The sequence below is a fragment of the Salmo salar genome, chromosome ssa05, assembly GCF_905237065.1.
Source record: "Salmo salar chromosome ssa05, Ssal_v3.1, whole genome shotgun sequence".
Taxonomy (NCBI): domain Eukaryota; kingdom Metazoa; phylum Chordata; class Actinopteri; order Salmoniformes; family Salmonidae; genus Salmo; species Salmo salar.
Window position 1 is genome coordinate 62,227,826 of NC_059446.1, and position 27,700 is coordinate 62,255,525.

A 27,700-nucleotide genomic window follows, 5' to 3' on the forward strand; every position below is an offset into this window, starting at 1 on the left:
TGAACTAATTTCTCTAGTCATATGCTGATGAGATTTTTGTGATAATAGTCAGCAATAAAAATGGGTCACAGATGGAATCTTTTTCATCTCCAACATAAATCGTACATCCTGTTTGTTTCACATAATGCTCAGCAAGTACAACAGCACAGCTCCATTTGATGGTAAGCAATTTTGTCCTCTTAGTATTTCAAAATATCTCACAAGTTAGGTGCGTTCTATAACTTAAATGATGGAGCATCTTTCATCTCTGTGATGTTGCAACACAAACCCACAGATTTACATAATTTTTACCCAAACACAGATGGTGTTTGACCTTAAGCTATTTGAAAGTGGAAATAATTGATGTATTATCTATTTATTTAACCTTTATTTAACTAGGCAAGTCAGTTAAGAACAAATTCTTATTTACAATTACAGCCTAGGAACAGTGGGTTAATTGCCTTGTTCAGGGGCAGAACGACAGATTTTTACCTTGTCAGTTTGGGGATTTGATCTAGCAACCTTTCGGTTATTGGCCCAACGCTCTAACCACGAGGCTACCTGCCGCCCCAATCTATACAGTATTCATATTCTGTATTATTAGTTTATAGTTCCCATACACACTAGCTGTAAATCAATAATTTTTATTGTAGGCTGTGCCGGTTTCCTTCACTTGACACATCATTATGTTGCAGTCACTGTCCACCAGAAGGTAGTAAAGAGGTGTAACTTAGTTTCTGTTTAAATGCTCCCTGAGTAAGCAGAGGCCATTCAACCCTCCAGGTGCCATAGCAGTCCATAAACCAGAAACCTGGACATTTTGACTGCCATTGTAAAACATTGGAGTTTTAGAAACTGACCAGTATATAGACTGCTCTAAAATACTTTATCTAAGTCCCCCTTTTCTCTTCAAAAGATCAACCAGCTGCTTTCACATTAGACTTTCTTAAAGTAATTCATGTCAGATTGAGGGGTAAGTGTTGACACTGAGCATATATGTAGACTGATAATCAGTGTATAGGATCATGGGAGGAAAATTGAGGGGAATTGGGGAGAGGGGTTAACATTTCTCAATGTATGCAGGGACTAGATGTGGAACCATTGTAAGGAAGGAAGGAATGGTGATATTTGGCTCCTGCCCCCTTCCCCCCGTCTTGATAGGAATGCGTGAACTCCTTTCCTCCTGCTCGGTTTGATGATGTCATGGCTTGTGCATGTCCCTTTGGCACGGACTCTGCCAGCTGCTGAGCTGAGTTTGTTGCAAAACAGACACAGCATTATTTCCATGTTTAAGAGCTCCGTCGGGTGGGTTAAAACATTGCCTTTAGGTGGATCATTCTTCTCTGTCTTCTCCTTCTTTCAATGCTTACATTGTAGGTAGACCTGTTGACATTAATCTTTAGTGAGTGAAAGAAAGTAAAACAGAAGCATTTGATATAGATTATACAGTAGTTTCATTCATATTTTATATTCTGCCCTATGGATAGACAGGTTGAGTTCAAAGTTCTTGTTACACTACCACTTGTAAGAACATATAGAGGTATGAATTATCCCTTGCGTGAGTTTCTTTCATTTTCCACAGATATCAAAAGTACAAAATATTGCACTTTAACGGTTAAAGTGCAATATTCCAGCATTAATCTTCCTCAAACATATATTAAAAAGCCATGTATTGGTTTAGAAGAAAAAATACACTATCCTTATTCAGAACATCTGCTAAATCTATTCTGACATAGACACTGGAAACATTTTCCAGGTCAAAGTCCTGCTCCAAATATTTGGAAAAGACAGTCCGGAGAGTTGACCACAGTTTGTTGGACCAATTTGACCACTGTTTATAGAATAATTACAACATTCTGGTAAATATTGCACCACAAAAACATAGGGGGAGCACATATGTTGAATTCTATTTCTAATGGCAAATGTTGTTCAAAGTTCCATTGTAAGAGACAGAATATTGTTAATCATACATGATTTTGATATCAAAGGACTCTATCAATGGGCCGGGGTGGCTAATTTCAAAAACGTCTAGACAGAACGTTCTTGAAGTCTTTAGTCTAGACAATAAATGTAAACGTTGTCAGTGGCAACGAGAGGTATCACTTCCCGAGTGAAAGGTCGTTCAATTATTTCAAGATGGCTGTCCCCTCGCAGATGGCAACTTCTGAGCTGTACTGCTGGGAAGGCGATTGGGGTTTACCGTCTGTCGACACTGAGTGTTTAATTATATTGGTAAGATATCTATTATGATGTAATTCCAGAAATATCAATATTGCAAGATAGCACAGCTTGGCTGCCTTCATATTCAGTTGCAAGCTAATGTCAATGTTCATAACGTTGGCTTGGACATCACATCCCTTACTGACATGGCTATCTACTAGTTGTCTAGCTATTTGTCATAAACATTTCACCGTAACTAACGGTAACAGTAAGTACATTTACATGATAGTTAACGTTATATGGGCTGCTACCATGTAGTTACACTGCAAGGTGAACATTGTTACATTAGTATCTACGGCTGGCTATCTGGCTAAGTTATACCCCTTTCAGCATGCACTGGCAATTTGCAAATAAATCTCACAAGAATGTAGATAATCGAATTTACCTAGCTAACGAAATCAATGAAAACAAGCAGGTGTAGGTAAACAGCTGTAAGTACAGTAAACCTTCACTCTACCTGCCTGCGTGTGTGTGTCTCAGTGAAGGCTCCTCAGAGGAGGAAGGGGAGGGCCATCCTACTCAGTGAATTTCAGAAAAATACAAATAGTGAAACATATATAAAGTTATCCTTTTTAAATGATAAAACTATACTAAATATGTCACCAAATGACTGATTAAAACAGTGTTTTGCAATGAAGTTCTACAGTAGCCTTAACGGCACCATATAGAGTAGCACCATGGTGTAGCCAGAGGACAGCTATTTTCCGTCCTCCTTTGGGTACATTGACTTCAATTTAAACCTTGGAGGCTCATGGTTTTCACTCACTTTCATAGACTTACACAGTAATTATAATGACTTCCGGAGGATGTTCTCCAACCTATCAGACCTCTTGCAGCATGAACTGACATGTTGTCCATCCAATCAAAGGATCAGAGAATTAATCTAGTACCGTAAGCATATGCTACAGCTAGCTAGCACTGCAGTGTATAACATTTGGTGAGTAGTTGACTTGGAGAGAAAGACAATAGTTTAACAGTTAAAAAAAAATGTATTTATTCAAAAATTAAGAAGTAGCAGAGAGAGCGAGGGGGAGCTAGCTATATATTTTTTGTTAGTTTACCTTTCACTTACTTAGCTAGCTAGCTAATGCAGCTAATTTAGCCTACTCAACAACCTGACTCAAACAGAGAATAATGCTATTTTTATGTTAGCGAGCTAGCTAAGGCAATCCTAGTCAAGGTAAGCTTTCGGTTGTATTAATTTATTGCCACTGGAGCCCGTCGGTGTAACTGCTAAACTGCTTGCTGTTCACTGGACTGTGTGATTGTACACATGGATTGTGGGTTTACTAACGTGTTAGTTCTAGTACCTATGTTGACTATGACGTTAACTGATATGGTGACAACGATGTAGGCTGTGTAGCGGTTAGCGATTATGGTATGACGGTTTGGCTTGTAGAGTTTAAAATATATATATATATTTTTTATAATTTTTTGCCTGGTCACAGACAGATGTTGTGTTGTGTACTGAAGTCCACAAGTGAAGGGAAAAGGAGAAAGGAGGAGACCGCGTAGATGCGAAAAGGATTTATTCAATGAGCATTGTGATGATGCTGTATGGGGCTGCTATGAAAATGAACTGTGTGTGCGGGTGATCAGGGGTGTAGTCATTCCGCCGATTTCTGTTGCAAAATGTTTCTTAAACGGAACGAAACGGGGATGGACCTACCGGGATTTGTCAAATAGAAACTGTTTGGACTAATGATTAAACCCCAGATCAGCTAGATACAGGCAAGATTGTTCCAGGCGGTATTGAATGTGTCACTGTCTGTCACCTCGAGTACTCCGATTTGTCTCACAGCCTGCACCTACATTATACACTTTCATTTGTAGTCTAGGTTGTAGCAACGATGGGTATAGGGCACATTTTTGTATCATGTAGTAGCCTAAACCTATCAATGTTACATTGAGCTGGGTGAATGGAATGGTAATGACAGTCATCCAATACGCTGTAATAGAAATGGCCATGCTCATAAAAAAAGTCCTTCCTAAACTGCACTGACCACCACTGGTGTGAGTGTTTTTGGTTTTACTATCCTTGTGGGGACATTTTGTCAGTCCCCACAAGGAAAATGGCTATTTTAGTCTTAGTGGTTAGGGTTACAATTAGGGTTGAGGTTAGGGAGTTCGGGAAAATAGGATTTTGAATGGGAATCAATTGTTTAGAAAGGAAAGGATCTAGTCAGTTGTACAACTGAATGCATTCAACTGACCCCACAAGGAGAGTAGAACAAACGTGTGTGTGTGTGTGTGTGTGTGTGTGTGTGTGTGTGTGTGTGTGTGTGTGTGTGTGTGTGTGTGTGTGTGTGTGTGTGTGTGTGTGTGTGTGTGTGTGTGTGTGTGTGTGTGTGTGTGTGTGTGTGTGGCCATACAATATTCTGCAACACAGCTATAATAATAGGCCTAGATTCAGAAACAATGGCATTAGCAACTAGCTACATGTTGTGACACCCAAAGAATCCTAATAATTATTGGGGACTGGACAGTTTATGACCTGTCATCTTGTAGGCTATCCCTAACTACTGGTGCCAAATGTTTGAACATGTGATTGATTACCTGTCAATTATGAACATTACAATCATAATCCATAAATTCAACATAGGAATGTAGCATAGCCTAACACATGATTAACCACACAGATCATGCAGGTGTTCGGCTACCCTCCCAAAGTTATAGCCCTAAAGTTGACAAATGAGGAGGAATCTGTGCAATCTTGGAAGACATCTGGAGCGAAGATAAGGCTATTCTTAAGGCTATTGTCTGCTGCCCTTTGTCTTACATGCACCACTCTATACACAGCTTTTAGCGGATATGGCTTTATTAGCTAACTCCCAAGCCTCATGCTACAATGCAGCAGAGGCAACTGTAACTGGCTTTAGCTCCCCACTCAGTTTCATACAGGAAATCCCAGGTATGTCCATCATGGTACAGTTCTCATGGTACCCATGTATACAGTCGTGGCCAAAAGTTTTGAGAATGACACAAATATTAATTTCCAAAAAGTTTGCTGCTTCAGTGTCTTTAGATATTTTTGTCAGATGTTACTATGGAATACTGAAGTATAATTACAAGCATTTCATAACTGTCAAAGGCTTTTATTGACAATTACATGAAGTTGATGCAAAGAGTCAATATTTGCAGTGTTGACCCTTCTTTTTCAATACCTCTGCAATCCGCCCTGGCATGCTGTCAATTAACTTCTGGGCCACATCCTGACTGATGGCAGCCCATTCTTGCATAATCAATGCTTGGAGTTTGTCAGAATTTGTGGGTTTTTGTTTGTCCACCCGCCTCTTGAGGATTGACCACAAGTTCTCAATGGGATTAAGGTCTGGGGAGTTTCCTGGCCATGGATCCAAAATATCTATGTTTTGTTCCCCGAGCCACTTAGCTATCACTTTTGCCTTATAGCAAGGTGCTCCATCATGCTGGAAAAGGCATTGTTCGTCACCAAACTGTTCCTGGATGGTTGGAAGAAGTTGCTCTCGGAGGATGTGTTGGTACCATTCTTTATTCATGGCTGTGTTCTTAGGCAAAATTGTGAGTGAGCCCACTCCCTTGTTTGAGAAGCAACCCCACACATGAATGGTCTCAGGATGCTTTACTGTTGGCATGACACAGGACTGATGGTAGCGCTCACCTTGTCTTCTGCAGACAAGCTTTTTTCAGTACATTTGCATGGCAAAGAGGGACTTTGCAATTAATTGCAATTCATCTGATCACTCTTCATAACATTCTGGAGTATATGCAAATTGACATCATCCAAACTGAGGCAGCAGACTTTGTGAAAATTAATATTTGTGTCATTCTCAAAACTTTTTGCCACGACTGTACAAATCCCAAAGAGTGTGTGGTATGTGTCTGACTGTAAGCAGTGTTTTTTATTTAGCTGAACATTCTTCCAATGTAAAACCTAATAATGTTCCATTTGGTTTTCTTTTCAAATAAAGCCACCCAAAACATCTAATGTATTACTGTAAACCATAATATTTCCATTGTGCATGTACAGTTAAATGACTGATGTGGTCACAAGCCATATATGGCAGCTTATATTACCTTGCAGGCTTGACTAAACCAAATTTGAGCATCATAAACTACATTTTCCTCCCTGGCAAATTTTCAGACATTAAACCATTTTTTTTTATGTGTGTATTTTGGACCCACATCTTACTGGAGGGAACAAGATGTCAAATGTGGGTCTGGAAAGTGACTTTCCTCCCCAGATACTTTTTTGGTGGTTGGAAAATGCACATCTTGCTTGCTTTTAGTTTGTGTCTCAGTGTGGTCTCTGAAACCACAAAGTGGCTACTGAACTGGAGCCATGTTAGTGACACATCATACTCTTGTCTGGAAATTAGCAATTTCATTCAGAGTTTTCCAGGATGCCCCCCGGGTTTTCACTGCAACTGGGTAGATTTGTGTCTGGTGATGTGTCACATTCACAGACCTCATTCTTTCCATTAGTGAACTGGCAAAAAGTCACTGCATTTAGGCTGGAGGTCTGTACATTCCACCTATTAGGAAATTGCAAAAGTGAATAAGAGAACCTTCCAGATTTTTCTTTAAAAATGTTTATTTTTTTAGTTATTTAAAAATTACAGCATTAGCATATCTACTTGATGGTTACTGCTGGATTAGTCTATGTTTATAGCGTATGTAATTGCCAATGCCTAGTCTAATTATCATAGTAAGCATAGTTAATTAGAACGTCATGTAAGAGATTGATGTTTAGTTAGTAAGACTGATCCTGAGACTCAGAGTTTTCACTTTAAAATATAGGTCAAACAAAAACAATGATTGCAAAGTTAAACAAACCATACAACTCTATGCATAGGGTCTACTTTTAACAATACAAAAACACATTCACTTGAAGAACAGTGCAGATGCAAAGTTTGGCATACATTTTAAAGTGAAAAATCTGAATCTCAGCATCACTCTTTTACTGTGAAATTGCCCTTAGCCTAACCCTAGTCTAGTGATACCCTTCCACTGGTAGTCTCTTATTTGTAAAAAAAAATTCAGTAGTAGCCTACCATGTCTTTCTACTACAGGCAAGTGGCATTCATACATATCCAGAAAAGCAGTGTCTCTCTTTACATTCCTCAGCTGAGAAGTGTGTTGCTCTGTTTTATTAAGCAATGATGGAGAAAAAAAAAGATTGGCAGTGCAATGTAGGCTAGCACTCAATTACGTGTGCCTGTTTGTAGTCTCTCAGGCAGCGGAGAGGACGGTGGGGTCTGAATACTTATGTAAATAAGGTATTTCTCTTTTTTTATTTTTAATACATTTGCAAACATTTCTAAAGACCTGTATTCACTTTGTCATTATTGGGCGTTGTGTGTAGATGTATTTAATCCAGTTTTGAATAAGGCTGTAACGTAACAAAATGTGGGAAAAGTGAAGGGGTTTGAATACTTTCCCGAATGCACTGTATAGTGTATATACACTGAGTTTACAAAACATTAAAAATGCCTTCCTAATATTGAGTTTCAGCCCTTTTGCCCTCAGAACAGTCTCAATTTGTCAGGGCAAGGTGTCAAGTGTTCCACAGGGATGCTGGCATATGTTCACTCCAATGCTTCCTACAGTTGTCAAGTTGGCTGGATGTCCTTTGGGTTGGGGACCATGATACATGGTATCTTGATACATTGGAAACTGTTGTGTGAAAAACCCAGCAGTGTTGCAGTTCATGACACTCTCAAACCAGTGAGCCTGGCACCTACTACCATACCCCATTCAAAGGCACTTAAATATTTTGTCTTGCCCATTCACCCACTGAATGGCACACATACACAATTCATGTCTCAAGGCTTAAAAATCATTATTTCACTTATCTCCTCCCCTTCACTGATTTTTAAATTGGATTTAACAGGTGACATCAATAAGGGCTCTTAGCTTTCACCTGGATTCAGCTGGTCAGTCTGTCATGGAAAGAGCAGGTGTTCCTTATGTTTTGAGTGTGTGTTATGGTATGCAGTATGCACAATAATTCATTCTAGATAGGCTTTCACCTAGGCTACATATCTGTATAGGCCTACCAATATATTAGTTATGTCTTTTAGACCTGTAGGGTAGGTATGAATTTTATTTTCATTCTAGCTAGTCTTCGGGTTTACAACCAAAGATAAAAAGTTGAGGAAGAATTTCCTAATAAAGTCGTAGCCATGATGTCAGCCTTTGATGTTTTTAATGACATTTTGGTTGGGTGACTTTGGCCAACTGCAGAGAGAACCTCAGCTTTTCTCCATTCTGCTCTCTTAACTTTCACTGGCTATTCCATTATTGAAGATCTAGTTCAGCCTTCTTGAATGAGTTTTTCTTTCAATCTGAAGTGATATCTGTCCTTCACAGTGGAGCACCAGGCCCAATGATGATACTATTGCTGTACATTGTGCAATCTAAATAATCCACAGTTGTGTACTGTACTTGACTTAATACAAATGTCTGCTTGTGATTGTGATATGATCAGTTTGTCATTATTGTGGGCAGACCCTAAATTACATGATTATATTTCTTCTCTGAGGTAAAAGGTATTGAATGACTGTATCTAAATTATTTGATGTGTTATCGGTTTTGATGATTATAGGATACATTAAAGCATTAAGGCCATTCTTAATGCCCTGGAGCCAGCCGACAGTGGGGTTTGTAAGTACTTGCGGACACTGAAGAAATTACCTCTTCTTTTCCATGAGATTACGTCCCGTCACGCCTGTCTGCAAGCACAGTCAGGTCGATCTGTTCAACTCTGCCAAACCACATTTATAGGAATGTCATTTTATGTATGGCTATCTATCAGCCAGATACAATCATAAATGTTGCTGTGCGCATTTGCCTTGTCAATCTATAGTGCATTGTGTCTTTAGGCTACTTTGTATCAAGTCTGCTGCAATACAACAATTGCTTTGAGATCCATTGAGAGGCATATTAATGCAGTCGATTACTGTTTGCTTATTTCATTCTGGAATATGATTTTCCTTGTAAGTGCAGGACACAGTAAGCGGAAATGAAGGACCTGGGCCCAGATTGACACAACCTTAAGAAGAAATTTCTTCTTAACTGCCATTTTTTCCATAACTAGATTTATGAAGAAAGTCAAGCAAAGTTGCTATTCCTCAAAAATGTTATTGGAAATGTTTTTTCTCTATTTATTATGTTTCTTCCTTAAGCAAAAAGTTAAGAAGAAATTAGATTCTTGAAAAGAAAGTTATTGGATTTGTTCTTAATTCCAAGATAGCTAAACCCTTGTCCTAAACTCTGGGCAGTCAGAATAAGCTCATGAAAGCGATTGAACATGTTTAATTCACTCACAAATGTTGTCTGAAAGTTTCTGTATGGATTATTTTAAACCCAAGAACATGTTTTAGTAACAGTAATCTCAGTACGAATTATGCTAACATGATTGCCATTGCTAGCTAGATAGCTAGCTAAATTGGTTGCCTAGCAACAAACATCTTAAGAAGATTCATAAGAAGATATTTGAGAAGTTTGTAAGAAAATCATTACATCTTAAGATATTGTTGAGGAATTGCACTTACGAACTATCTTATGAATGTATTTATTTTCTTAAAAAGCTTCTTAAGTTTTTGTGTAAGAAGTGTTTTGTGAATCTGGGCCTTGATCTTAGTTTGAGAATGTAGGCTGTGTTTAGACACCTATTCTGTTTCTATTAGGCCTATTGAAGTTTCTCCTTCGCAAGCCTTTTTACTCTGGTCATGTACTGCTTTCCTTCTACTTTTTCAATCTCCTTATAGGCTACTTATCTCTTCAGGAACAGTTTGTTCCATCACAACTTGCTCAGCTACCTGCCACTCCCTTCCCTTGCCTACGCACACTGCATGCTCCAGGGCTCTTTCAGGCAGGGCAGGTTCCACATCCTTTCTTCCATAATCTCCATCCGAACAGTCTAAAGCAAGAAATTCCCCTCTCCCATTGATAAAAATCAGTATTGTGTAATCTACATTGTTACATCTACAGGTGTTTATGTCCGTCCACAGTGATTAGGGACAGGCTTTTACAAATAATTAATTTGCTATTTTGCACCTGCGCAAAGTTTTATTTATTTTTCATCATTTTCAGAAGGCTCAATGTCTCATTCCTAGTGTCAGCCTTTAATTTGATCCTTTTTGTTGTTTTGGGTATTTTATTTTTGGGGCTCCCGAGTGGCGCAGCGGTCTAAGGCACTGCATCTCAGTGCTAGAGGCGTCACTACAGATCCTGGTTTGATTCCAGGCTGTATCACAACCGGACGTAATTGGGAGTCCCATAGGGTGGCACACAATTGTCCCAGCGTCGCCCAGGTTAGGGTTTGGCCCAGGTAGGCCAGACTTTGCTGTGGTGCTAAAGGTTATGGAGTATAGCCTGGTGTCTGTGGTGTCTAGAGTTAGGCAGCCTATCCCACAATCATGTTGTTTATATGCTTGCTGTTTGTTTTTACATGTTGCGTATTGGGTCCTAAGGGTCTGCCTTAATTGAGGTGTTCATGCCTCCCTCCCCCTCCCTTTATGTCAGTGGAATTATTTTGGGCCCAGCTTGGATGCTTCCTGGATGCTTTTTTTTCATACAAGGCTGTGGAAACTAAGGTATGTCTGGCTCAACATGTTTTAGCTCAGCGTTAATCTGTTAATCATCTCCCTTCAGGCTTATGCAAAGTTTGCAGGCGCACCCCTCAAACTTCACAAGATCGGCAACCCCTGGAGAAGTCCCACTGGTAAGATGTCTTGTCTTTAGTTTTTAGGTCCTTTTTATATTGTTTTGTCTCAACTCGAGAAACATGGCTGCATTAATTTACTTCAGAACTAGGCATATTCTCCTATAATCAAAGGGAACACAGGGAGACTAAGAAATGGAATGGAAGGAAAATGTGCTATCTATAAAATGGGCAGAAAATATCTCCTTTTTACTTTGTTCTTGTTTGTTATTCCTTTCTCTTACTATATTATTTCTCCATCTGTATAGTATGTTTTTCTTGATTCTTACTTTCCAGAATTGTCTTCCCTCTCTTCACCAATGGCATTCATCTGCCTTTTCTCTCTCTTCTTCATCTCTAGATTTTCTCTCTATCCCACTCCCCTGTTCTCTCTCCATCGGTCTGTAATGGTCACATTAACAGTGGCTGTTAATGAGTGGTGTTGTGAGGTGCCCGTCTTTGATGCATTTTTCTCCTTTGCTAGGCTCCCTGCCTGCCCTGAAGACCAGCGAGAATGGGAGCCTCTCTCGGCCCAGTGACATCATCATCCACCTCAGGAAACAGGTGACAGAGAGACCGCCTGCTCATGTACAGCACAGTCCTCTGCTTTGTCTGAAAGAGCTGCTCCATGCTCTGTTCCACACTTGCTTAAAGTGAATTATGATCCCATTGAAAAATGCAATGTCTCCTATGATCTTTCCTCCCATCCCCCAAGCTCAATTAAATGCACACTTCAGCTAATGCCCAGATGGAACCCATTAGCCAAGATACTAACTGCCCCCTGACTGGTAGGGGGGTTGTGAGCTACTGCAGTAGGGATGTTAGAAACCACAATGCAAAGCAGATTGATAAGTGCTGTTGTGGTGTCAATGTGAGCGAACAGGGAGGAAACCCTGGTGAGATCATCCCAAAGGATTAGACAGTAAAGGGGTAAGGATGGTGGGGTTTCCAGACAAACCTCCCAAAGTCAGTAAAAAACTGCTTATTTTACCCTCCAGAGCAAGGGAGGGAGAGGGAGGTAGAGGGAGAATCTCTCTAAGATGTCCAGTCATGTTGAGTTCTTCTTGACCCCAGCAGGCGCCATTTCAGACTGACTGCCCTGCAGTCATGAGGTTAGATAGAAAACACTTGACCCAGAACACCTAGACTGTCTGGAGTCCCATAAAGGCCTCCACATAGAGGTAGCTTTTCAGTTTTTTGAATGGGTTTCTGGAGAACATAGAAAGTGCTAACGGTGTAATCACGCCAAGGCGGCTCATGGTATTGTTCCAGAAGGGCTTTAAAAACTATTTAGAATACCTGACAACAGCAAGACTGGTTTAATAAGATGTTGTGGTCCGTGAATCCTGTCGGTGATGTTCGTGAAAGGTGATGAAACGCCTGAAGTGTGTTGTGATATCAACCTATCTTTCAGAAATACAATGCTGACTTCGACCTGTCTGCCAAAGAGGGAGCAGACACTCTGGCCTTCATCTCACTCCTAGAGGAAAAACTGATGCCAGCTCTGGTGAGGATCATAGTTACTCAGAGTGAACAAGACAGACAGGGAGGGGGCTGAAGGGAGTGATAGAGAGTGTGTGTGTGTGTGGATAGAATGAGTGACGAGGTTGTAGAAGACATTTATGCAAGAATGAGATGACGTGGAAGATGTCACTAGTTGTGCACTAGTGACTGGGTTGTGCCACATCACTCCGATTATGGCAAAAAGTTATTATAATTTTGTCATTTTATTTTGTCACATAACCGCTTACTGCGTTTTTGTCCTACTTAATCTCGCTTCTCTCTGTCTCGCTAGAAAGATTGTAGGTAATTATACCTGGTGCTTCATTGTGTCCTATAAAGAAATACCTCAAACATTGTTTCCTGTGCCAGCAGAACCGTGTCAACATGGAACAACATGTGGCTTCCTGCAGCACTTTGAACTGGGATAAACAGCCACTGTGCTCTCAATGCCAAAATGTGTAGCTCAACTGCTGTATTTTGTGTCTGTTTGAAAAATCTGAATATCCTAAGGATTCTAATTCATAGTGACTACTATGTCATTACCTCTAGCTTGTAGAAGGCCTTTTGCATCTCTTTCACACTTTTGTGCTTCTCTCTCTTTCTGGACTAGGTCTATACTCGGTGGATTGACCCTAAGAACTATGTGGAGGTGACTCGGCGTTGGCACGCGGAGCACGCCCCATTCCCCCTGAACTTCTTCCTGCCCGGCAGCATTCAGCGCCAGCAGCTGCAGAGGCTGAGGCTGGTCAGGGGAGACGAAGAGTTGACGGCAGGGGAGGAGGTGGAGAAAGAGGTGAGTTGAGGGGGAGATGGAGGAGGTAGGGTAGGTACACCCAAAGGCAATTGTTGTTTTAATAGTCTTTCTAATCTTTCCAAAGAACATTTTATTATGGGGCCCTTTGCAATCAGTCAAGTATGGGGGGGGCATACTGTATTGGTACCATATCATTTATATTGTTTATACAGAATTCTTAATGTAAAAAATGTGGTGATTTTTTTATTAATTGGTTTGAAGGAAAAACCTTAGATGCATATATTGTTGAGAAAGCATCACTGCAAAAATATCACCTGATACCAAAATATGCGGTTGGCACTCATGCATTGAGGAAGAAATCCATGCTGAAACACCTGTGAACAGTAAAAAGCAATAAACCATTTTTTTTTTATGAAAAAAGAGGTTCAAGACTATTTCCTGAGTGCCAACCACATGTTTTGAGTTCTTGTCCAGTTCGGCCTTGTACAACACATATTTTACATATACCACTGCTGTTAGCATACTACTTTTAGAATACTACTTAGAATACTACTTTTCATTAAAAACACCTAAAAATTCCAGGTGTGTGAATTGGGATAGGTTATCAACAAAAAGAATGTGTGAATAGGGCCATTGGGGGTGTTACGTTGTGATTAAACCATGTGCTGAGAGAGGTGTGAACATCGCACTTGCCTCTGTAGCTGAGCTGATGCATGCTTCAGACATCATTGCTCCCTGTGATGATGTAATGGTTTATAGGCTTGCCATGGGAACTCGACTTGTTTCCCAAAGCGCTGGTCCAGGGCAAAGCTTTATCTACATGCACGGCTCAGGCCCAGGGTACCTTTTTTCAGTCTTATAATGGTTAAAGATCTGAATATGGATGCGGAAAGCTGACCCTAGACCAGTGTTTTGGTATAACCTCTTGCAGAAGTTCATTTAAGCAATAAGGCACAGGGGGGTGTGGTATATGGCCGATATACCACGGCTATGGGCTGTTCTTATCAGTGGCGGTTCTAGCTTGTATGGCTCCCTGGGTAAACCCCCCCCTTCAGCACCGTTCTGCAATTTTTATTCAGACATTTGGAACAACAAATAAATAATCGTAGCATTTAACGACGAGATATACATATATACATACAAAAATAAGACTTAAATATCAAGAAGAAGTAACAAAGACAAATAGAAACAAATTATAGTATATAAATACAAATAAAAAATAATTCAATTATTACACTATTACCTTATTCCTAACAAAAAACACACAAATAAAACTAGAATCAGGGCGCCCACTCCGACAAGGTTAATTGACCCACAGTCCCACACGGTGACATGATATCATTGACGTGATTTGCAAATGAGCGATAGAAAACCGATCGCACAAATGTCACCATTCGGAATATTTTATTTTGCCCCCGGCAAGATGCCGCCATGTGCGGCTGCCCATTTCGCCTATGCCTAAATCCGCTACTGGTTCTTATGCACGACGCTACGCGGAGTGCCTGGACACAGCCCTTAGCCGTGGTATATTGGCCATATAGCACAAACCCCCGAGGTGCCTTATTGCTATTATAAACTGGTTACCAATGTAATTAGAGCAGTAAAAAGAAATGTTTTGTCATACCTGTGGTATATGGTCTCATATACCACAGCTGTCAGCCAATCAGGTGTTTTTACGCTACTGCTACTCTCTGTTTATCATATATGCTTAGTCACTTTAACTATACACTTATGTACATACTACCTCAATTGGGCCGACCAACCAGTGCTCCCGCACATTGGCTAACCGGGCTATCTGCGTTGTGTCCCGCCACCCGCCAACCCCTCTTTTACGCTACTGCTACTCTCTGTTCATCATATATGCATAGTCACTTTAACCATATCTACATGTACATACTACCTCAATTAGCCTGACTAACCAGTGTCTATATGTAGCCTCGCTACTTTTATAACCTCGCTACTGTATATAGCCTGTCTTTTTACTGTTGTTTTTATTTCTTTACCTACCTATTGTTCACCTAATACCTTTTTTGCACTATTGGTTAGAGCCTGTAAGTAAGCATTTCACTGTAAGGTCTACACCTGTTGTATTCGGCGCATGTGACAAACTTTGATTTGATCAGAATTCAGGACTCGAACCACCCAGTTTATAATAAGGAATATATCATGATTCAAAATGATGTGAGAATTTGGCCTGAGGTCGGTTTGTCAACACCTTTCTCTCTCCAGCTGTACCGCGATGCTATGGAGTGTATGAACCTTATCTCGCAGAGGCTGGGCTCAAACAAGTTCTTCTTCGGAGACTCGTAAGTCCACACAGAGAGGTTCTACCTCGACATTAAACTGGGAATTCAGCACCTCAACTTAATTCACTTGCATGGCATCCATATGTATCTCTAACTACATGACGCTGTTCCCTCCAGACCTTCATCTCTGGATGCTTTTGTCTTTGGCTACTTGGTGCCCATCCTGAAGATGAAACTGCCCAATGGAAGACTCCAGCAGCACCTCAAGTCACTGGACAACCTGAGCCACTTCTGCTCCAACATCCTGGCGCTCTACTTCCCCAGCGAGGGACGAGGTGTGGGACCACATACTGTACATGCAGTATGACAGTCTTCAATGATATCTATTATATAACTTGCTATTGTTGTTAACTTTTGAATTCCATGTCTCACACTTTTTCATTTTTTGTGCAGAAGGTATCAGTCGCAAGGTGTCCTCCCAGCCTGAAGGGGGTGACGCTGACAACGAGCCTGGTAAGAGGCGCAAGCAGCTGCTGTCGGTCCTGGTGGCCCTGGGCGCCATGTTGAGCTACGCCTTCCTCACCGGCATTGTGGCTATTCAACACGTCCAGCAGGAGGCACTAGACCACCGTTCCCCAGGTCTCAGGTCACTCTCCTCCCACGGGGAAGAGGAGGATGGGGAGGAGGAGGGCTGAGGATGGGGAGGAGGAGACGGCCGCAATTCAAAACTGATCTCCTGTCTCTATTCCTAATTCTTCGTTGACGCTCCCTCAGCAATCTGGAATGACTGGAAAGGTGTTAACCAATATGGCAGAAACTCCAGTTAGCCTTCTAGACTAGGTGGAACGTTTACTCTACTGCTGATGCCTCAACAATCCCTTCAGATCCTGGAGGAGGAGTCAATAGGAAGAAGGGGCAAGGGGTTGGTGTTTGATTGGGCCAAAGCCATAGAGTACGATGAAGAGGAGGAGCAGCACTGTGGGAATATACATTAAGATGCTTCAACATGCACCAAGAGTGCTTCAATGTCTTACTTGGAGAATGTTTGGATGTTTTCTCTGCTTTATTTTGACTGCCATTGCACGATAATCATAGATCCAAATCATGACGTTGCTTTGCTTTTCTCAATCTCCTGGTGCTTTATCTTATCCAACTGATTATACTTTTGTGTGTAAATTATATTATTGAGGGAACAAATCCCAGGTAGCATTCGTGAAAATTGAATTGTTACTGAATTCTTAGTAGCATTAGCACATTCTTTCTGAACACTTGCCAAAATAACCACAATCTCCACCACAGTAAACAGTGTGAGGTCTCTAGATGTTTAATAATAATACTTTCAACAGAGGAAATAAAGGGGTGACTTCCTGGTTTATATCCTTTTCATATTATTGCTTGTCAGGCTGAGAACTCTTTTATAATTTTTTTCACCTACCATGAATTTGAGGGCCAAGCCTGAAGTTTGGGGCATTTAAATGTTTCCGGGCCGATTCAAAATCTTGTGGAAATTGCCCTCCCCAGTGCAATTTGTGCTCAAACAATGTATGCATAATGTGTGCTATAGTGAAGACTGTGCTTGCCCTATTCCTGCATTGCAGCAAGTCAAAGCATCATTCAATAAAAGAAACAGGGAAGTTCAATAAATCACTTTAATGTTCCAATACAATCGCTCGCTGTGTAAAAGGCTTCCCTGCTTTAGCATGCTAGGCTACTGTTGACCTCTTCAGCCATACAAGGTTACATTATTGTCTAATTCAGAGTTGCAAGATGCTCATTGACTTTGTATTTTTCAATTTCTTAAAGGTAGCCTGTTGGAGATAATTTATGGTATGTAAATTTGTAATGCAATCGTTAGTGGAGTTAACCTTATTCAATCTTGTTTTGAGGGCAGAACTGTTACACACAGGTTGCCATAGACCTTAACCCTAAACTTAACCAATCACATTTCTTGCCTAAACTTTATCTAACCCCTGAACCTGCCTAACCTTAACCAATTGGGATTGCTTGCCTAAATTTAACCAAACACATTCAAAGCTGCCCTCAGAACCAGATACAATAAATATGCCAAAAGGAGGATGTGGGGTGTAAAGATGATGGTCCCATATTGAGGGGGAACACCTGTAGCATGAATATATAGCATACATTTTTTATAGTGTGAAATAGTTGAAAAACAAAACTGTAAATATATACATGTGGGTTTTATTTTCATGGTTGAATAAATGGGTCACATACATACATACATACATACATACTTTAATATTGTGTGGAGGAGATATGTTATTTTGTGTAGTAACTATTGTGATAGGCCTATCAAAAGTTCAAGGTATCTGGAACAGGGGTGCTTGGAAAAATGAAAGAGCATGCTGCACCTCATCTAACATATTACAACATCTAACATAATCCTTCTAACCCCCCCCCCTAAAAGATTTAGATGCACTATTGTAAAGTGGTTGTTCCACTGGATATCATAAGGTGAATCCACCAATTTGTAAGTCGCTCTGGATAAGAGCGTCTGCTAAATGACTTAAATGTAAAATGTAAATGTAGTCTCAACCACTTTACAATAGTGCATCTAAATCTTTTAAGGGGGGGTTAGAAGGATTACTTTATCCTATCCTAGGTATTCCTTAAAGAGGTCGGGTTTCAGGTGTCTCCGGAAGGTGGTGATTGACTCCGCTGTCCTGGCGTCGTGAGGGAGCTTGTTCCACCATTGGGGTGTCAGAGCAGCGAACAGTTTTGACTACACTGAACAAAAATATAAATGCAACATGGAAGATTTTACTGACTTACAGTTCGTATAAGGAAATTAGTTTGTTGAAATAAATTCAGTAGGCCCTAATCAATGGATTTCACATGACTGGGAATACAGATATGCATCTGTTGGTCACAGTTACCTTTAAAAAAAAAAGTAGGGGCGTGGATCAGAAAACCAGTCAGTATCTGGTGTGACCACCATTTGCCTCAACACAGCTTCTTCACATAGAGTTGATCAGGCGGTTGATTGTGGCCGTTGGAATGTTGTCCCACTCCTCTTCAATGGCTGTGCGAAGTTGCTGGAAATTGGCGGGAACTGGAAGATGCTGCCGTACACGTAGATCCAGAGCATCCCAAACATGCTCAATGGGTGACATGTCTGGTGAGTATGCAGGCCACGGAAGAACTGGGACATTTTCAGCTTCCAGGAATGGTGTACAGATAGATCCTTGCAACATTTATTGCAATCGATAAAAAACAAGTGTGTTTGTTGTCTGTAGTTTATTCCTGCCCATGACATAACCCCACTGCCACCATGGGGCACTCTGTTCACAATGCTGACATCAGCAAACCGTTCGCCCACACGATGCCATACACGCTGTCTGCTATCTGCCTGCTACAGTTGAAGCTGGGATTTATCCTTGAAGAGCACACTTCTCCAGCATGCAAGTGGCCATCGAAGGTGAACATTTGCCAACTGAAGGCAGTTATGATCCCAAACTGCAGTCAGGTCACACTGGTGAGGACAACAAGCACGCAGATGAGCTTCCCTGAGACGGTTTGTGCAGAAATTCTTTGGCTTGTGCAAATCCACAGTTTCACCAGCTGTCCGGGTGGCTGGTCTCAGATGATCCCGCATGTGAAGAAGCCGGATATGGAGGTCCTGGTCTGGCGTGGTTACATGTGGTCTGGTTGTGAGGCCGGTTGGACATAATGCCAAGTTCTCTACAATGACGTTGGAGGGGCTTATGGTAGAGAAATTAACATTCAATTCTCTCGCAAAAATTCTGGTGGACATTCATGCAGTCAGCATGCCAATTGCACACTCCCTCAATACTTGATACATTTGTGACATTGTGATGTGACAAAACTGAACATTTTAGAGTGGCCTTTTATTGCCCCCAGCACAAGGTGCACCTGTGTCATGTTCATGCTGTTAAATCAGCCTCATGATATGCCACTCCTGTCAGGCGGATGGATTATCTTGACAAAGGAAAAATGCTCACTAACAGAGATGTAAATACATTTGTGCAAAAATTACGCTTTTTGTGTGTGTGGAACATTTCTGGGATCTGGGGTGGATGGTTGGGTGTATAATCCTAACGTTTAGCAACTCAAAGGTTGTGTGTTTGAAACTCATCATGGACAATTTGAGCATTTTAGCAACTTTTCAACTACTTACTACTTTTTTGCTACTTTGTAACTACTTAGCATGTTAGCTAACCCTTCCCTTAACCTTAACCCTTTTAGCTAACCCTAACCTTAACTCTTTAACCTTAATCCTTACCTTAACCCTAACATTAGCTACCTAGCTAATGTTAGCCACAACAAATTGGAATTCGTAACATATCATACGTTCTGCAAATTCGTAACAATGTACACTTCTCAAATGCGTAGCATACCATACGAATTGTAGTTTGTAACATATCATACAAAATGGATGACGGACATCCACAAATACCATACGAAACGTAACATATCATACTAAATGAGTATCTCAGATTTACTTACAGAATAATACGAAATGCTCTGAGACCAGGTTGCATATTTGAATATTACTGTAGTCAGATAAAAGGTTGGAAGAAGATTGTTTAAACAATAGGCCCTGAGGTGGTGTGGTTTATTGGCCATATACCACAAACCCCTGATGTGTCTTATTGGTATTATAAACTGGTTACCAAGGTAATTAGAGCAGTAAAAATAAATGTTTTATCATACTGTGGTATACAATCTGATATACCATGGCTGTCAGCCAATCAGCATTCAGGGCTCGAACCACACAGTTTTAATAAGAAATAGACATGCCACATGACCAATAAGGATGAATAAACATTTCCATATGTTTTCTTTTAGGAGATACAGTGACTGGAACTGTGCACCTGGCCTTGTAGTTCCTGGCATCCCCCCTCCTTGTTGCCCCAATAACAAGTTTCACTCAAACCTGGTCTCCGCATACCAACATCTGCGCATGACGCCATCGGCAAGGAATCCCGCATAGGCTCCTGTTGACGCGGGGTTTTAGTTTTGTTTAGCGAGTGCGTGGCGTGGCATGCGCGTCTCTTTCCACATTGGAATATTTGAGATCCACCCTTCTCCCCTCTTAAGGGCTTTGGAGCAATCAGCGAGCTGCACCGCGATTAAAAGAAACTCCCTCTGCTTTCAATGAAATCTCTAAGGGCTGAGTTTAATGACCCTGAAAAATGATCTGGGAAAGAATTCCTGTTTTAAATAGGGAAAAAAACGCTTGTACATGATCACCCTAATTTTCCACGAATCAGACATAAACCGAACACTGCATGTGCGCAATCTGCAGCAATGAACAGAGGTCAGAAATTCGGCTGGATTCAGTTTGTTTAACAGTGCTAAAACGGTGAATCATAACACATTCAACTCGACCAGGATAAGACCGTACATTCACTCATATTTTCCTCAGGAAAACCCATATGAAAAACCAGACACTGGAATCCAAAACCATACATAGTACATGCCTGTTGGAAAGGTGGCAATCCAGAAATGTGGCAACAATGAGTGTGTCTATATTTTGCATAGGCCTATCCAGTTGTCATCAAGGTCCAATAAAGAACATATATTTTCTCCATCACATGCTGTTAAACCGAAGTTGCCCCGGCAACTCATAAGTAATCAAACAAAAACATTTCACAAGCTGAGGGATAGGAAAAGAAGGGGGAGGGCTGGAGACTTGAGGAGAGAAGTTTTATGCATGTAGAAGTTTTACTCATGTAGCCTTTTCATGCGAAAATGAAATGGCCATTTTACAAAGATTCAAAATATTTGTTGAATGTAGACATTTCTGTAGCTTTCTTCTGTTAACACTGATATTAAAAATAGATATGTGTGCTTTGTACACATGCAGTAATACACTTGGTAATGACATGCTCTCCAGTGCACATTTATACTGAAAAATATATAATCACAACAATTCCTAAATAAATTAGGCCCTAATCTATGGATTTCACATGACTGGGAATACAGATATGCATCTGTTGGTCACAGATACCTTAAAAAAAAAAGATAGAAGTGTGGATCAGAAAACCAGTCAGTATCTGGTGTGACCACCATTTGTCGCGCTGCCTCATGTATTGATCAGGCTGTTGATTGTGGCCTGTGGAATGTTGTCCCATTTGCTGTATATTGCCCGGAACTCGAACATACTGTCGTACAGATCGATCCAGAGCATCCCAAACATGCTCAGTGGGTGACATGTCTGGTGAGTATGCAGGCCATGGAAGAACTGGGAAACTTCTTGTATGACCTCTTATACACTATATTAAGTCCAGCCTTTGGAGCTTTGGTTATCCTAGATATGGCTGCTGTATTGTGATCACTACATCCAATGGATCTGGATAGTGCTTTCAAGCACATTTCTGCAGCATTAGTGAAGATGTGATCAATACATGTTGATGATTTCATTCCTGTGCTGTTTGTAACTACCCTGGTAGGTTGACTGATAACTGGAACCAGGTTGCAGGCACTGGTTACAGTTTTAAAATTTTCTTGAGTGGGCAGCTTGATGAAAGCCAGTTAATATTTAAATCACCAGAAAATATATCTCTCTGTTTATTTCACATACCTTATCAAGCAATTCACACATGTCATCCAGATACTGACTGTTAGCACTTGGTGGTCTATAGCAGCTTCCCACAAGAATGGGCTTTAGGTTAGGCAGATGAACCTGTAGCAATATTTCTTCAAAAGTATTTAACATGAGATCCTCTCTAAGCTTTACAGGAATGTGGTTCTGAATTTAAACAGCAACACCTCCACCATTGGCTTTTCTGTCAATGATATAACCTTTTATTGCTACCAAAGGTACTATCTATTATAAGTGAGTTTCAGAGATAGTCAGAGTATGAATGTCATCTGTTACTAGCAAATTATTGATTTCATTAACATTGTTTCTTAAGCTACATATGTTAACATGTGCTATTTGGAGCTCTTTTCTTGGATGCTTACTATTTGTCATTGGTTTACTGGGAAGTTTAACAGAAGCAGATATGCTCATGTTATATATGTTAGTGCAGGTTGAGCTGCACACTGGACTTCCTACTAGGGCACACCGCCTCAGTGCTAACAGTATAAATCTGGTTCATAGGCACATGATTACTGCATACAATAGCTGAAGGATCAGCAGAGGCATTCAGAGCAGTTAGAGGGACATAAATTGGGTTACTTACATTGTGTCTACCAATGCCCCTGGTATATTGTACATTTGCTGAAGCATTATGACAACTCAGCGTCACAATGGTAGGGTGCTACATACGCCTCTTGGAGGAGGGAACTCAACACCCTGCTACATCTCAACTCCCCGTGGAGTGAAAAAGTATGTGATTGTAGGTGCGGGGGAAGGGCGACAGAGGCAGAGAAAAATACAGTTTACAGGGAATTTATTATTCCTTAACACGGTAAAGTGGGGAAAAGGGAACTGGGCTTGGGTCATTGATAAATCATTGTCTCAACACATCCTTTTGATGCTGTGAAAGGATCTAGGATGATTTGGGTGGATCCCATTCTCCTTATAAATGTATTTTGTTTCCAAAAGGTATCAAAACTGTCAACAAAAGTTACACCCATTGAACTGCAATAATCACATAGCCAGTTCTGAAGAGAAATATTGCTGCTAAAGCGTTCAATGCCACGATTCAGAGAGGGCACAGGTCCATACATGATGGGTCTTTTATTAGTGTCTAGCAGAGAATCAATCAGCTCTTTAAAATCCAGTTTCAACCGTCCAGAATAGCCCTTCATAATGTCATTAATATCCCACATGGACTACGATAGAATCAATTTCCATGTCCAGACGTAGTACATTCGGGAGCACCTTAGTAATGTAATTTACTCAAGCTCCGGGATAGGCCATTGTAGACTCATGCTTTGCAGAGCCTACACCCTGCACTTTATCTGCGGGCTATTGGCTAGAGCACACTGTGGGAAGACCAGAGTAGGCTATACACATTTGCTATTTAACGCCAAAGTTTTAGTGAAAAACTATTGAGAGTTGAAAATGTGATGGAAACACATTGAACTTTAGATTTGGCCTACAAATGAATATAACACCTCTATGGAAAGATGAGACTCATGAACAGAATGGTGTTCTCCGTTTTGCTCAACAACCCCTTGTCTGATAGTAGCCCAAACAATTGAATGGAAGTATCGAGGTAGTTTTGTGCCAAGGAGTGTCCAAAAAAACAAAAATATTTCCTGAGCTTTCTTATATCTCCTAGATATAGGACAGACCCTTCAAAACCTTATTCCTTATGATTTATTTTTTTACTGTCTTTTTTGCCATTTATGAATGTGTTATTGGGCTATAGTAGTAAAGGCCAAATTATATTTTATCAACAACAAAACATATACAGTTGAAGTCAGAAGTTTACATACACGTTAGCCAAATACATTTAAACTCAGTTTTTCACAATGCCTGACTTTTAATCCTAGTAAAAAGTCCCTGTCTTAGGTCAGTTAGGATCACCACTTTATTTTAAAAATGTGAAATGACAGAATAATAGTAGAGAGAATGATTTATTTCAGCTTTTATTTCTTTCATCACATTCCCAGGGGGTCAGAAGTTTACATACACTCAATTAGTATTTGGTAGCATTGCCTTTAAATTATTTAACTTGGGTCAAATGTTTCGGGTAGCCTTCCACAACCTTCCCACAATAAGTTGGGTGAATTTTGGCCCATTCCTCCTGACAGAGCTGGTGTATCTGAGTCAGGTTTGTAGGCCTCCTTGCTCAAACACACTTTTTCAGTTATACCCACTTATTTTCTATAGGTTTGAGGTCAGGACTTTGTGATGGCCACTCCAATACCTTGACTTTGTTGTCCTTCAGCCATTTTTCCACAACTTTGGAAGTATGCTTGGGGTCATTGTCCATTTGGAAGACCCATTTGCGACCAAGCTTTAACTTCCTGACTGATGTCTTGAGATGTTGTTTCAATATATCCACATAATTTTCCGTCCTCATGATGCCATCTATTTTGTGAAGTGCACCAGTCCTTCCTGCAGCAAAGCACCCCCACAAAATCAAGCTGCCTCCCCCGTGCTTCACGGTTGGGATGGTGTTCTTCAGCTTGCAAGCGTCCCACTTTTTCCTCCAAACATAATGATGGTCATTATGGCCAAACAGTTCTATTTTTGTTTCATCAGACCAGAGGACATTTCTCCAAAAAGTACGATTTTTGTCCCCATGTGCAGTTGCAAACCGTAGTCTGGCTTTTTTATGGTGGTTTTGGAGCAGTGGCTTCTTCCTTGCTGAGCGGCCTTTCAGGTTATGTCGATATAGGACTGGTTTTACTGTGGATATAGATACTTTTGTACCTGTTTCCTCCAGCATCTTCACAAGGGCCTTTGCTGTTGTTCTGCGATTGATTTGCACTTTTCGCACCAAAGTATGTTCATCTCTAGGAGACAGAACGCGCCTCCTTCCTGAGCGTACTATTGTTTGTACAGATGACCGTGGTACCTTCAGGCATTTGGAAATTGCTCCCAAGGATGAACCAGACTTGTGGAGGTCTACAATTTTTTTTTCTGAGGTCTTGGCTGATTTCTTTTGATTTTCCCATGATGTCAAGCAAAGAGGACTGAGTTTGAAGGTAGGCCTTGAAATACATCCACAGGTACACCTCCAATTGACTCAAATGATGTCAATTAGCCTATCAGAAGCTTCTAAAGCCATGACATCATTTTCCAAGCTGTTTAAAGGCACAGTCAACTGAGTGTATGTACACTTCTGACCCACTGGAATTGTGATACAGTGAATTATAAGTGAAATAATCTGTCTGTAAACAATTGTTGGAAAAATTACTTGTGTCATGCACAAAGTAGATGTCCTAACCAACTTGCCAAAACTATACATTTGTGGAGTGGTTGAATAACGAGTTTTAATGACGCCAACCTAATTGTATGTAAACTTCCGACTTCAACTGTATATATATACTGCTCAAAAAAATAAAGGGAACAATTTAACAACACATCCTAGATCTGAATGAAAGAAATAATCTTATTAAATACTTTTTTCTTTACATAGTTGAATGTGCTGACAACAAAATCACACAAAAATAATCAATGGAAATCCAATTTATCAACCCATGGAGGTCTGGATTTGGAGTCACACTCAAAATTAAAGTGGAAAACCACACTACAGGCTGATCCAACTTTGATGTAATGTCCTTAAAACAAGTCAAAATGAGGCTCAGTAGTGTGTGTGACCTCCACGTGCCTCTATGACCTCCCTACAACGCCTGGGCATGCTCCTGATGAGGTGGCGGATGGTCTCCTGAGGGATCTCCTCCCAGACCTGGACTAAAGCATCCGCCAACTCCTGGACAGTCTGTGGTGCAACGTGGTGTTGGTGGATGGAGCGAGACATGATGTCCCAGATGTGCTCAATTGGATTCAGGTCTGGGGAACGGGCGGGCCAGTCCATAGCATCAATGCCTTCCTCTTGCAGGAACTGCTGACACACTCCAGCCACATGAGGTCTAGCATTGTCTTGCATTAGGAGGAACCCAGGGCCAACCGCACCAGCATATGGTCTCACAAGGGGTCTGAGGATCTCATCTCGGTACCTAATGGCAGTCAGGCTACCCCTGGCGAGCACATGGAGGGCTGTGCGGTCCCCCAAAGAAATGCCACCCCACACCATGACTGACCCACCGCCAAACCGGTCATGCTGGAGGATGTTGCAGGCAGCAGAACATTCTCCACGGCGTCTCTAGACTCTGTCACGTCTGTCACTTGCTCAGTGTGAACCTGCTTTCATCTGTGAAGAGCACAGGGCGCCAGTGGCGAATTTGCCAATCTTGGTGTTCTCTGGCAAATGCCAAACATCCTGCACGGTGTTGGGCTGTAAGCACAACCCCCACCTGTGGACGTCGGGCCCTCATACCACCCTCATGGAGTCTGTTTCTGACCGTTTGAGCAGACACATGCTCATTTGTGGCCTGCTGGAGGTCATTTTGCAGGGCTCTGGCAGTGCTTCTCCTGCTCCTCCTTGCACAAAGGCAGAGGTAGCGGTCCTGCTGCTGGGTTGTTGCCCTCCGACGGCCTCCTCCATGTCTCCTGATGTACTGGCCTGTCTCCTGGTAGCGCCTCCATGCTCTGGACACTACGCTGACAGACACAGCAAACCTTCTTGCCACAGCTCGCATTGATGTGCCATCCTGGATGAGCTGCACTACCTGAGCCACTTGTGTGGGTTGTAGACTCCGTCTCATGCTACCACTAGAGTGAAAGCACCGCCAGCATTCAAAAGTGACCAAAACATCAGCCAGGAAGCATAGGAACTGAGAACTGGTCTGTGGTCCCCACCTGCAGAACCACTCCTTTATTGGGGGTGTCTTGCTAATTGCCTATAATTTCCACCTGTTGTCTATTCCATTTGCACAACAGCATGTGAAATTTATTGTCAATCAGTGTTGCTTCCTAAGTGGACAGTTTGATTTCACAGAAGTGTGATTGATTTGGAGTTACATTGTGTTGTTTAAGTGTTCCCTTTATTTTTTTGAGCAGTGTTGTAGACGGAGTCTACAACCCACACAAGTGGCTCAGGTAGTGCAGCTCATCCAGGATGGCACATCAATGCGAGCTGTGGCAAGAAGGTTTGCTGTGTCTGTCAGCGTAGTGTCCTGAGCATGGAGGCGCTACCAGGAGACAGGCCAGTACATCAGGAGACCTGGAGGAGGCCGTAGGAGGGCAACAACCCAGCAGCAGGACCGATACCTCCGCCTTTGTGCAAGGATATATATATATATATATTTGATAGCCATACCTAAAATGTAAAATCGAATAGCTGAATGATCGATGGTATGACCATCTTAAAACAATTTCAAATGTTAGTTTAGTAGAATTTAATATCATGGAAACACATGTGAACCATTTTATGACATCTTGTTTGTTTTTCTGTTTTGTTCTTCTGTCCTTACCCTCTTTTATCTTCCTGCCCAGGGAGGATAGTCTCATATGTTTGAAGTACATAGCCTACTTAAGGCTATAGGCCCCTCAAAATCAACGTTGGACCTCGAAGCCAGTTCTACCTGCGTTCTTTCATTGTTCCCTTCTAATCAGGGACTTATTTAGACCTGGGACACCAGGTGGGTGCAATTAATTATTAGGTACAACATACCTCATAGGGTAAGAGTTGAACACCCCTGCTATACCTTAAACATAGGACATAACTTTATATCAGATTAATGACAGTATAGACTACCGGCACAGCCTAGATTATGGCTGTATAACATGAGAATTGAGAAAGTTTGACACCCCGCACGCCTCAGGTTATAGCAGGCGAATGAACTCCCTCGCTCACTGTCACA

At 41.3% G+C, this 27,700-nt stretch overlaps 1 protein-coding gene and 1 long non-coding RNA gene across 3 annotated transcripts; one reads left to right on the forward strand and one right to left on the reverse strand.

Annotated features, from left to right (window-relative positions):
- Positions 1–65: 65 nt before the first annotated feature.
- Positions 66–2,695, reverse strand: LOC106605433 (uncharacterized). The gene is made up of 2 exons (XR_001328847.2): positions 2,657–2,695; positions 66–1,362 (listed from the first exon to the last, which is right to left on the reverse strand). It is a non-coding gene; the product is annotated as an uncharacterized lncRNA (long non-coding RNA).
- On the forward strand, positions 2,086–17,645 carry LOC100195036 (Metaxin-1). Of its 2 annotated transcripts, none has more exons than XM_014200933.2 (8): positions 2,086–2,211; positions 10,837–10,906; positions 11,370–11,449; positions 12,300–12,392; positions 12,999–13,181; positions 15,372–15,448; positions 15,566–15,723; positions 15,845–17,627. In XM_014200933.2, exons 1-8 carry the CDS (start codon positions 2,116–2,118, stop codon positions 16,081–16,083), a joined length of 996 nt encoding a protein of 331 aa, XP_014056408.1. In that variant the 5' UTR covers positions 2,086–2,115; the 3' UTR covers positions 16,084–17,627.
- Positions 17,646–27,700: the final 10,055 nt, after the last annotated feature.